This window comes from Neoarius graeffei, chromosome 15, assembly GCF_027579695.1.
Source record: "Neoarius graeffei isolate fNeoGra1 chromosome 15, fNeoGra1.pri, whole genome shotgun sequence".
Classification (NCBI taxonomy): Eukaryota; Metazoa; Chordata; class Actinopteri; order Siluriformes; family Ariidae; genus Neoarius; species Neoarius graeffei.
The window spans coordinates 4,302,042-4,314,464 of NC_083583.1; the positions used below are offsets into that span (position 1 = coordinate 4,302,042).

At 42.4% G+C, this 12,423-nt stretch overlaps 1 protein-coding gene across 13 annotated transcripts in view; it reads right to left on the minus strand.

The window, feature by feature from the left end:
* Window positions 1–12,423, minus strand: part of sox6 (SRY-box transcription factor 6) — a 275,016-nt gene that overhangs the window by 187,638 nt on the left and 74,955 nt on the right. For 6 of the 13 annotated variants that reach the window (XR_009656643.1, XM_060940768.1, XM_060940773.1 and 3 more), the window contains exon 1: window positions 238–475. The exons of the other annotated variants lie outside the window; for them this stretch is intronic. Coding sequence is in view for 5 of the 6 variants with exons in the window: in XM_060940768.1 (XP_060796751.1) it covers window positions 238–305 (68 nt within the window). In the remaining variant the exon portion in view is untranslated. Of the gene's footprint in view, window positions 1–237; window positions 476–12,423 lie in introns of those variants that run through there. 13 annotated transcript variants of the gene reach the window in all.

Consider the following 12,423-nt stretch of genomic DNA (forward strand, 5'->3'; position numbering starts at 1 on the left):
TTAAAGCGTGTGATTGAAGAAGGGGAATAAAAAGTGCACTTAGATAATGGAGGACTGAAAAGTGAAAATGACTTTTTTTGTACAGTAAATTAAAAGAATTACAAGAAATAATATTCACGTCTCTGCTTCGTTTCATTTCAACGACTTCCATCATGAGGTGTATCCAAAAGCTGTGTCTAAGTGTGTGTGTGTGCGTGTGTGGTTGAGAGATCAGGTAACAGATCAGTAAACACTCACAGTGTGTCCTCCTCAGCCACTGGCCCTCTTTCCTCTCCGACGCTCACCACTTCAGCACTGGATGGCATTACAACTCCGAAAAAAACGTCCGAAAGAGTCGATTCACCCACACACGCTCTGACACACACACTCGCACACTCGCACACTCACACACAACACATACTCCCCCTCGCTCTCTCACACACACACACACACACTCTAGCATGCACTTGTCCCGGTCTGATGGCACGCCGTCTCAGAGAGCACACATCCAGTGAGAGAAGCGGAAAAGACTAAATGTGCGCGCACACACACACACACACACACACACACACACACACACACACACAGAAGAATGAGAAGAGGCAGCGTTAAGCTCCACTGCTCACTCACTCACTCTCACTCACACACACACACACACATGCACGCGCACGCGCACGGTCCATTTCGTATCGAGATCCCGAGCCGATATGTTTTTGTTCCTTTCTCTTTTACACACTCGCAGCCAATGAGCAGAAGTCAGGATCTTATGGCGGGGCCACGTTTTGTAAAGTCCTTTCTGTCGCTGCTGCTCATGTAGTTAAGCAAACTTTTCAGGCAGCGGAGCCGTCGAGCCGAACGCTAGCCGAGCAACACTGGGGTGCTTTGTGGCTCGCCTCGCGAGTTGACAGTAAGTTATGAGCCCTTTGTGAGCACACGGGAAAGCAAACAGATCGGAATCTGGCAGGAAGGACATAATGCACAATTCGCCTGTTGACTCTGAAACTCACGTTCTGACTCTCAAATTCTCTCAACTGCCTTCGAGCTGCGTTGCTTTGCTTTCATGTCGAGGAGGGAAAAAAAGCAGCAAGCAAATCAACGGATGTGAAATATGTACAGGGTTACCTTTTTATTTATTTTTTAAATTTCCTGCACAAAGCATCCTTTTGGTGATTTATACATTTAATATAAAGCTTTCTGTCAGTCTTGAATGTACAAGACCTCGTGTAAAGCAAGTAAGTAAATAAATAAATCTCCCACAATGCCTGATTAAGAGATGAAATGAGTTTGGAAAGGATGCGTCTAAAGAACGTTGGTGGTATTTCTGATTTTGGAAGAGGAGAAGAAATACAGGGAGGGTAGGGTGGGTAGTCGGTTAGTTAGTTAGTTCACAAATCTTTTTGGTTTAAAAAACAAAGAAAGAAAAAAGACAGAGAGATAAAATAAAAATATATATAATCAGCAAACAGAGAGGGAAGATGGATGAAGTAGAATAGAAGAAGGGAAAAAAATCACTTCCCCAGTGATAGAAGGAGTGGGGGAGAAGGAAAAGCAAGAAGGAGAGAGACTGGCCAAAAAAAATGGTGGAACAATGGCTAATTATGAAGGAGCGATGGGAGTAATTCCTCAGCGACGGGAACGAGTGGAAAAGAGGGACACTGGAGAGAATGAGCAGCGCTCTGAAAGAGACAGAAGCAGCATGTGAAGGATAAGAAGGAGAAGTGTGTCCCTAAAGTTTTCATGAAGTCATCAAGAACACAAAACAAAGAAAACAAGAGAGAAAAAAAGAGAGAGAACCTTGAGGCTGGTACGAGTGGCGTGTGGACATCTGGAATGCTGGCACACACTGGCCTGCTTTCTCTAGGGACCATCCCTGTAATTCCTTTCTTTTTTTTCCAGAAATAGGCCTCTTCGTCAGGCTGCGCTCCCCCAAATTGGAAAATCAAATTGCAGCGCCCTAATCCAAAGAATAGCCGTTTTGTTCCCTTCCATTCTCTTCTCATAAATAGGATTTATGTGGAGAAGAAGCAAATTGAGGAAATTACCTTTAACGCTGCTTTGATTAAGCTGCTATTTTGGAGGCTTCAGGACGGACAACAGCTCGTTAGTGAGCGCTTTGCCTCGTCCCTTTAATTCCACTCTGTCTTTTGTCTTCTCTCTGAACTCCATTTGCCAAGTTTCTCTCCTCAGGGTGATGGGGTCCACCCTTCAGAGACAGTAGAATAATTGTGAGGCCGAAAGGGACTTTCTATGACATAAGGAAAAAAAACAAGGAGGAGGAATGAAGGAAGGCCCGGGAATCGTTCGAGAGAAGCCGGATTTTGGTGTGGCACGTCAGTCGGAAAATCAAAACAGGGCTAGTTCATTTGCTCCACCCAGATGAGGCCATGTTAAGCAGTCAGGCTCGGTCGGGCCGCGCCTCGGCAATTTACGATTAAGCCTTATTATTTTGGTGGGAGCTGACACTGATTGGCGAGTGGAAGAGCGGAAAACCAATTCTCCGGCCGCTGGTGGATGGGGAAGTGTGGGCAGCGGTGTGTGGCTGGGTGACAGGTCAGACAGGAGGGCTGGGGTAAATACCGGAGCAAATGAACACGCTCTGAATTTTTTTGGACCATGTGACAGACAGCTAATACAAAAAGAAAGAAAGAAAGAAAGAAAGAAAGAAAGAAAGAAAGAAAGAAAGAAAGAAAGAATAGAGGGAAGGAAGGATGGTGAAAGAAAGAAAGAAAGAAAGAAAGAAGGAAGGAAGGAAGGAAGGAAGGAAGGAAGGATGGTGAAAGAAAGAAAGAAAGAAAGAAAGAAAGAAAGAAAGAAAGAAAGAAAGAAAGAAAGAAAGAAAGAAAGGATGGTGAGAGAAAGAAAGAAAGAAAGAAAGAAAGAAAGAAAGAAAGAAAGAAAGAAAGAAAGAAAGAAAGAAAGAAGGAAGGAAGGATGGTGAAAGAAAGAAAGAAAGAAAGAAAGAAAGAAAGAAAGAAAGAAAGAAAGAAAGAAAGAAAGAAAGAAAGAAAGAAAGATGGTGAAAGAAAGAAAGAAAGAAAGAATAGAAGGAAGGAAGGAAGGAAGGAAGGAAGGAAGGAAGGAAGGAAGGATGGTGAGAAAGAAAGAAAGAAAGAAAGAAGGAAGGAAGGAAGGAAGGAAGGAAGGAAGGAAGGATGGTGAAAGAAAGAAAGAAAGAAAGAAAGAAAGAAAGAAAGAATAGAAGGAAGGAAGGAAGGAAGGAAGGAAGGAAGGAAGGAAGGATGGTGAGAGAAAGAAAGAAAGAAAGAAAGAAAGAAAGAAAGAAAGAAGGAAGGAAGGAAGGAAGGAAGGATGGTGAAAGAAAGAAAAGAAAGAAAGAAAGAAAGAAAGAAAGAAAGAAAGAAAGAAAGAAGGGAGGGCGTGATCGTGAGCACTGATCTGGGTCCTGAAATCCGTGCGGTCAAATAAACCATCATGTCATCTTGTAGTCTCTCTCTTGTAGGTGTGTGGAGTCACTGATACTGTGGGCGTTGCCGCTTGTGGGCGTGTCCAAAATTAGCTTCTAATGCTTGGTTCACACATCGGCATTTCAGCCTTGCGTATGTACGGCGTATCAGGATACGTGGCAGTAAGAAAGGAACGTCACAGCATCACCAGCCTACGTAGCTAATACTCTAGGATGCATAACACGATCTCCTTGTACGCCAGGGTGCGGCGTATTTTTAAGTCCACACTTAAAAATCCGTAGCACATACGTAGCAGCTTTGATACGTCACACATACGTCACATGTATGCTGTAAAAACAAAAGCTACGCAGCAGTGACGCAGCGGGAACGTTGCTCGAACCTCTATTATGCCATGCGAACACTTTAGTTGACGTATCTGATGGAGGTGGCTCCGGGGCTGGCTGGGTGGACGCACCTGATGTCTTCGCACTTCCTTTGCCCTTCTTGGGTCCGGACTTCTTCACTGGCATGATGTTTTCTTGACTGTGGCAAATGACAACAAACGCAGCACAGGGCCCCTTTTATACCCACCTGTGAACGCTGCAGCAACGTCACACATAAGAATGAAACGCAATGCCAACAAAAGCAACGAGACGGTTACGCTGCGCCAATGCATCATACGCCTCAGTACGTCATAACTTTATGTCCCTTGAACCCCAAACAAACCCCAGATATGCCACAGAAACGTCACATATCCAGTGGTGCTTGAAAGTTTATGAACCCTTTAGAGTTTTCTATATTTCTGCATAAATATGACCAAAAACATCATCAGATTTTCACACAAGTCCTAAAAGTAGATAAAGAGAACCCAGTTAAACAAATGAGACAAAAATATTATACTTGGTCATTTATTTATTGAGGAAAATGATCCAATATTACATATCTGTGAGTGGCAAAAGTATGTGAACCTTTGCTTTCAGTATCTGGTGTGACCCCCTTGTGCAGCAATAGCTGCAACTAAACGTTTGCGGTAACTGTTGATCAGTCCTGCACACCGGCTTGGAGGAATTTTAGCCCGTTCCTCCGTACAGAACAGCTTCAACTCTGGGATGTTGGTGGGTTTCCTCACATGAACTGCTCGCTTCAGATCCTTCCACAACATTTCAATTGGATTAAGGTCAGGACTTTGACTTGGCCATTCCAAAACATTCACTTTATTCTTCTTTAACCATTCTTTGGTAGAACGACTTGTATGCTTAGGGTCGTTGTCTTGCTGCATGACCCACCTTCTCTTGAGATTCAGTTCATGGACAGATGTCCTGACATTTTCCTTTAGAATTCACTGGTATAATTCAGAATTCATTGTTCCATCAATGACGGCAAGCCGTCCTGGCTCAGATGCAGCAAAACAGGCCCAAACCATGATACTACCACCACCATGTTTCACAGATGGGATAAGGTTCTTATGCTGGAATGCAGTGTTTTCCTTTCTCCAAACATAACACTTCTCATTTAAACCAAAAAGTTCTATTTTGGTCTCATCCATCCACAAAACATTTTTCCAGTAGCCTTCTGGCTTGTCCACGTGATCTTTAGCAAACTGCAGACGAGCAGCAATGTTCTTTTTGGAGAGCAGTGGCTTTCTCCTTGCAACCCTGCCATGCACACCATTGTTGTTCAGTGTTCTCCTGATGGTGGACTCATGAACATTAACATTAGCCAATGTGAGCGAGGCCTTCAGTTGCTTAGAAGTTACCCTGGGGTCCTTTGTGGCCTCGCCAACTATTACACGCCTTGCTCTTGGAGTGATCTTTGTTGGTTGACCACTCCTGGAGAGGGTAACAATGGTCTTGAATTTCCTCCATTTGTACACAATCTGTCTGACTGTGGATTGGTGGAGTCCAAACTCTTTAGAGATGGTTTCGTAACCTTTTCCAGCCTGATGAGCATCAACAACGCTTTTTCTGAGGTCCTCAGAAATCTCCTTTGTTCATGCCATGATACACTTTCATAAACATGTGTTGTGAAGATCAGACTTTGATAGATCCCTGTTCTTTAAATAAAACAGGGTGCCCACTCACACCTGATTGTCATCCCATTGATTGAAAACACCTGACTCTAATTTCACCTTCAAATTAACTGCTAATCCTAGAGGTTCACATACTTTTGCCACTCACAGATATGTCATATTGGATCATTTTCCTCAATAAATAAATGACCAGGTATAATATTTTTGTCTCATTTGTTTAACTGGGTTCTCTTTATCTACTTTTAGGACTTGTGTGAAAATCTGATGATGTTTCAGGTCATATTTATGCAGAAATATAGAAAACTCTAAAGGGTTTACAAACTTTCAAGCACCACTGTATGTCGTGTATGTCACAGGACTTTAATTTTGGACAAAATATGCCTCATTTCTTGGCGTTTGACCCACTCACTGCTTACGTGGCAAGATACGAGACAGTGTGACAGTAGCCTGAAGCTCATGAACACTAAAGTGTGAAAAATGATCTGATTTTCATGTTACATGTCGACTTCAGATTAACTTGGGCAGCACGGTGGTGTAGCGGTTAGGGCTGTCGCCTCACAGCAAGAAGGTCTGGGTTCGAGCCCCGTGGCCGGCGAGGGCCTTTCTGTGTGGAGTTTGCATGTTCTCCCCGTGTCCGCGTGGGTTTCCTCCGGGTGCTCCGGTTTCCCCCACAGTCCAAAGACATGCAGGTTAGGTTAACTGGTGACTCTAAATTGAGCGTAGGTGTGAATGTGAGTGTGAATGGTTGTCTGTGTCTATGTGTCAGCCCTGTGATGACCTGGCGACTTGTCCAGGGTGTACCCCGCCTTTCACCCGTAGTCAGCTGGGATAGGCTCCAGCTCGCCTGCGACCCTGTAGAACAGGATAAAGCGGCTACAGATAATGAGATGAGATGTCGACTTCAGATTAACTTCTCAGCTCAGATTAGCAAAGCAAGCTCCCTGGACTAGCAACGTACATACCGTACGCTCACCAAACACACTGATGATCGTTTCTACTTCCTTCCTGCTTCGTAGGAAGTCATGAAGTGAAGAGACATCAGATTCGTCCGAGGGAATCATTGGCTCCAGTTGTTCTGATGTCACCTCTATAGTGTGTCTTGCTTAATTATTGCTTAATCTTGCTCATGTAAACACCGGGTTGTGTGAAAGATCTTGTGATCTAACGATCCACAACGGATCTCAGCCCCAAATTTTTTGCTCAATCAGCCTCATTTAAGTTCACGTACAGTCTGTTCTTCAGATCTGATTAAACAGTACAGTAAGCGTCACTCTGGAGACGAACTGGGGGAAAAAATCACGGAGTACGGTTCATCTGCGGCTTCCTCAGCACCATGCCAACCGAATGTGGCGACGTGAAAGCTCGGTAACTTCATCTCTCCTGTTACTCAGCCACAGAAGTCATGTTGACTAACACGTTCATCTTTAACTCTCTATTCTGTCGGGGTTTTTTAATCCTACCCACTTCTCTTCCTGGCAGACGCATGCGTCACAACAAGGTTTCGGAATGAAATCACGGTTTAAATTGCTTCCTTTAGTAAAAGTAAAGAAAAAACAAACCTCAGGAGGAGTGTGTGACTGGATACTGTGTGTGTGTGTGTGTGTGTGTGTGTGTGTGTGTGTGTGTGTGTGTGTGTGTGTGTGTGTATCTGTCCCTGGCTTGCGTCCACGACTCTGTTGTGGTTCCTTCCCACCGCAGTCATCCTGCTCCATGCGGTTTTCCAGGAGGCTCGTCCGAAACCAATATGAAATGATCAGGATAATCTCGGCTCTCCTCATCTTATTCACACGGCTCAGGAACACAAAGAAGCTCTTTGTGCATGCGTGCATGCATGCGTGTGTGTGTGTGTGTGTGTGTGTGTGTGTGTGTGTGTGTGTGTGTGTGTATACTAAAGACAGGCTGCATAGACGTAGATCACCGTAGGCAAATCAATCAAAAGCATATTAAGCAAACACGTGTTTCGAGTCGGGGACGTTCAGGAGAGGACTTGAGGGACGTGAAGGAAGAGGAGGAGGAGGAAGACTGAGTAAATTAGCATCACTTCTGTTTGTCTTGTTTGTACTAGAGCACTGAGCACAAGGGACAAAAGATTTAATGGTATCTCAGTATTTTAGGATCATCAACGTCCTCTTCCTCTTCCTCTTCTTCTTCTTCTCAAATACAGATATTTCAGATGAGCTAAACAAAACCTGTCAAACTTTAGCTTCAAAGCCAAAAAAAAATCAGGTTTTTTTCCACAAATAATATACTTTGGCATAAACATTTTTTTCACCAATATAATGTGAAATATTTTTATGTAGGACCTTGCATTCCTCCTTGTCTTCCTGAAGAGATGTTCCAGAAGACGCCGTTTTATCAAACCCCGCACTAAAAATACTCAATCTGAAGAAGCGAAGACGTCTAAAACCTCACAAGTGGGTTTTTTTTGGAGCGATACACAAATGGGGAGAGACGGAGAGTCCTCTGTTGCATCAAAGCGGAACTCTTTCAAAATGGCCGCCATCATCATCATCATCATCATCGAAAGAGAGAAGAGTGCTCATACACTCTGTACAAACAACAACAGCGCAAAGTTTAAAAATGTTTAAAAGGAACCGAGTCCAACAGAATGATTCAGAAATTTATTTCCACGTCAATGATCAGTGGCGTGAACGATGACAAGACGATCAGATAGAAAGCAGTGTGTGTTTCCTGTTGTAGATTTATTATCCTTTACAGTTTGTCTGTAGACGAGGTTATAAGTGTAGACGTGTGTGTGTGTGTGTGTGTGTGTGTGTGTGTGTGTGTGTGTGTGTGTGTGTGTAAAATGTAACACGGAGATATAGAAACACGTTTCAGTTTCGGAAAATGTTTTCAGAAATATATATATATGTCGCTTTAGTTCAAAACATTGATGCATTTTTACACACACACATACACACACACAGTTATCTTATAATAATAATAATAATAATAATAATAATAATTTCCTGCAAGGTGAAGAACACATTGGTGTCTAACGAGTCTTGCACCGTGTGTGTATCCTGGTTAAGCTGAAATACACAGAGTAAACATGAGGGAAGGTAAATATCTACCGAAGGCCAGACAAATATTTGATAAGAGGATCGAGACAGAGACAGAGGCAGACTCCGCCCCTTTTCCCGTCCCCTATGACCACACTTCCCTCCTCATCCCTTTATCCCTGAACACTCCACCTCTCCCCACTGTCCCTCAGGCAGCAGATGTGTGTTTCACAGCCCCGCCAAGTGTGCAACCCAATCCGCAAACAATAGCCGTGAGCTGACAAAGGTCGCCTTTTGCAATACGTGTGTTATCCATGTTATCAGAGACCTTAAACACACACACACACACACACACACACACACACACACACACAAGCCAGACCAGTGTGCTCTGAACAAGTGAACATCAGCCCACATCTGGGACGACACAATCCTGACCTCGTAATATGCAGATTATGGGAGTTTAAGCTCCTTATTTAACTCTAAGCTGAACCTCGGTGTAAACAAACACAATCCTGTTAACCTGACAGCTCACACAGCGGACGTCAACAACAGCCACGACGATGATGATCCTAAAAACAAAACAATTTTTTTTTTCCTGAAGAAAAAGTTCCTCAAGGGTTCTTCGGGTGGTTAGTTAACTTTCCTGAGATATCCAACTTGAAGTGTCGCGTGAAAAGGAAATTGGAGTTTCCACCAGAACCACAGAGAATTTTATAATTAATATATTTAACAGTTATTCCACAAAATCAAGTCATAGACGAGCTGATAGCCGACGAGGCGCGTAGCACCGAGTTGTCTATAATTCTTGTACAACGAGATTGAGTGGAATAACTGTTCTATTCTATCCACATTCACTGGATTCTGAGAAACAGAGCATTTTTATTTCTATTTTTTGCAAATTCGATAAATAAAAACTTTATACAAAATACCCGACAAAATCATTTCAACTTGGAATGTAAACAAACCGGCGAAATGACAGGAGCAATTTGTGAAAAATGTGATAATTCTTGAAAAACAAAAAAATAAAATTAAATAAGATACGTTCTTATCATCAAATACTTTCATTCCATTCTGTTGCTTTCTTTTTTTTAAATCGGTGTTTTGTTTTTGAGTAGAGTTTTTATTTCTTCCTCGGTTGGTTCAGCAACACGCGCCGACATTTTGTTTTTCTCTACTCACAGCTCACATATGAGCTGATATCCTAGTAGTAGAGTAGCCAATCAGAGCGCGCGATTGCTCATATCCAGTGAATGTGAATAGAATTGTTAATTTTATAACTAATTTAAATATTTTAATAGTTACCTTCTGTTCAGGAGAAGCGCTAATCTTAATTAAATTAAGTAAGGAAATAAAAAATAATAATTTTTAAAAATTAATTGATTTTTAATTTTACATACAAATTTTTTAAAGCGTGTGTGTGCCTTTTATTCAAAAAGAAAAACTTTTTTTAAGGGGGAAAATTGTAACTAAAAAATACATGTTCTGCAAAGAACCTCAAAGAATTACAAAACTAAAAAAAAAACTAAGGTCTTACATTTATTATTATTATTATTATTATTATTATTATTATTATTATTATTATTATTATTATTGTACACCAGAAAACAAGTACTACCAGATGTGCAAAGAGGAAAAAAACCCAACTTCCCCCTGAATGTAGTCAGATTTAAAGCTGCACAAATTTTAAATTCATTAAAGATGTCATTAGCTAATTAAAGCCTGAATGCTGTAAATTCACAGCAGTGGTCCAGGAGCGTAAAAACACTCGGGAAAGTCAGAACGTGAGCGAAGCGCTCAGTAAAAATTTAATCGCCGTGCTTGATGAGCTCATCACGGCTCCTCGGCCTCCTCGTACGTTCCAGCTCTTCTCCTCGTCACTGTGAAGAGCAAACAGACTCATCAGTGTGCCTTTTCTGCAGCAAACTTATAAACGGCATCCCTGTGTGGCCGTATTATTCATAAATTAGCTTTATTATTTTTTAAAAGGTGACAAACAAACAAAAGAATGAGGGTTTGTTCCGCTGACAGATGCTTAGTGTGTTTCATTCTGCCAACATGACACTAGCAAACAGGTTTAAGGTAAATATTAACAGCAACCATTTAGGCAGAAACAAAGTGTGTGTGTGTGTGTGTGTGTGTGTGTGTGTGTGTGTGTGTGTGTGTGTGTGTGTGAGAAAGCAGTGTCTTGATGAGTCATTTCTAAAGATGTAATAAATAAGTGAGGCAGGAAACTGCACTTTCTCCGTGTGTGTGTGTGTGTACGCATGCATACACATGTCCATATTTGTTCCGTTAGCTAATTTGCTTCTGCCTATGTGAATCATGCATTTAAAGCACTTTAACGTTCTTTCTGTGCTTGAATGTGTGACAGTGTGTGTGTGTGTGTGTGTGTGTGTGTGTGTGTGTGTGTGTGTGTGTGTGTTGTTCATGCTTAAAGAAGGTTCCTTAAGGGTTCTTTGGACAGTTAGATGGTTCTGGCTGTCTAAAGGGTCCAATAAATGGTCCTACACAGAACCTCGAAGAGGTATAAACTTAAAGAATGCAACAGAGGCCGAGATTTGTTGATTTATTTGTTTGCTTGTTTGTCAATCGCAGTTCAGTACGACTCTGGGGTCCCGCAATTAATTAATTAATAGTTACATTTACTATTTGAGGTTTCATTTACAGTATATATATCACCTTTCAATTTGGAAAAAGAAATAAACTCTGAAAATTGAATTATTTTTACCAAGAGAACCAAACAAGGGCGTGTGGGCGGAGCTAGAAATAATGCAAACTACTGATTGGTCAAATGACATCATTAAAAGTTATCAAAGCTGAAAATGCATCAGAGAGAGAGAGAGAGAGAGAGAGATACATGCACACTCAGACAAGACAAGGGTTCCTAAAGGGTTCTTTCGAAGGTTCTCAGTTCTCAGGAGCTCTAACTGGAACCTGGAACCAGGATTTTGGTACTAGCTGGAACCTTTAATGTGTCTGATTCCCATTAAACATTGCTTTAGAAGGTAAACATTAAACCAGACCTTTCGCTTCTTCCTTTTTGCTGCTGTTTTTACCGGTTATGGCACCAAGCCACACCCTCTAGAGAAACCCCGCCCACTTTGACATGTTATGCAATAGGAAACAGATACAAAACCTCAACCAGGGTTTGGATACTCTGGTGCACCATCTTAGAAATAAAAATGTGTGGGGGAGGAAGGGGAACTCTCAGAGATGTTTCGGTGTTTCCAAAAATCCTGAAATCTTTACACTCGTCAGCAGCAACAAGGCTGCAGTGCTAAAAATGGCAGCTCGGTGCTCTGTGCTAAAAATACACCGGGCTTCTCTCAGGCGAGCAACGAGGCCTGAATTAAACACAACAGGAGCCTGAAACATGGATTCAGACCCCTGCCTGGCTCTTAGGTTCATGTGAAAGCAAAAAAAAATAAAAATAAATATGTCGAGAAGACTTGAGCAAGAAAAAAAAAACACCTCAGGTTCATCCTCGAGTTCATATGCTTTTCCGGAAAGTTCACGAGAACTGAGACGCAGGTAACAGACATTGTTGAAGGGTCTCTTGAACCTGTTAGAATTGTGTCATTAGCATTATCGTTCCAGATGCATCTCAAAATTTTCCCACTTTGTAAGAGGATTATGTCATGACACACCGGAGGTCCTGCGAGGACGACATGTGTGTGTGTGTGTGTGTGTGTGTGTGTGTGTGTGTGTGTGTGTGTGTGTGTGTGTGTGTCGCATCGCTAGACACTCAGATTGCACTAGTCAGTGCCCACGCCAAAGAGTGAGAGTGGCAGCTGCAGCAGCATGTCCTCACACGCACACGCACACACACACACACACACACAAACAAGAACGATCATAATGGGAGTCTTAATTGAGTTTCGCCGCTTTTCGAGCGCACCATTATCCCGGGCTAATGGCGTCCACTGGTCCTCTCTCTCGTTACTTGAGTGGGTCTCGAGCGAGCCTCTTGTTTCCTCCAGTTGGAGATAACGCGACGCTAACAGCT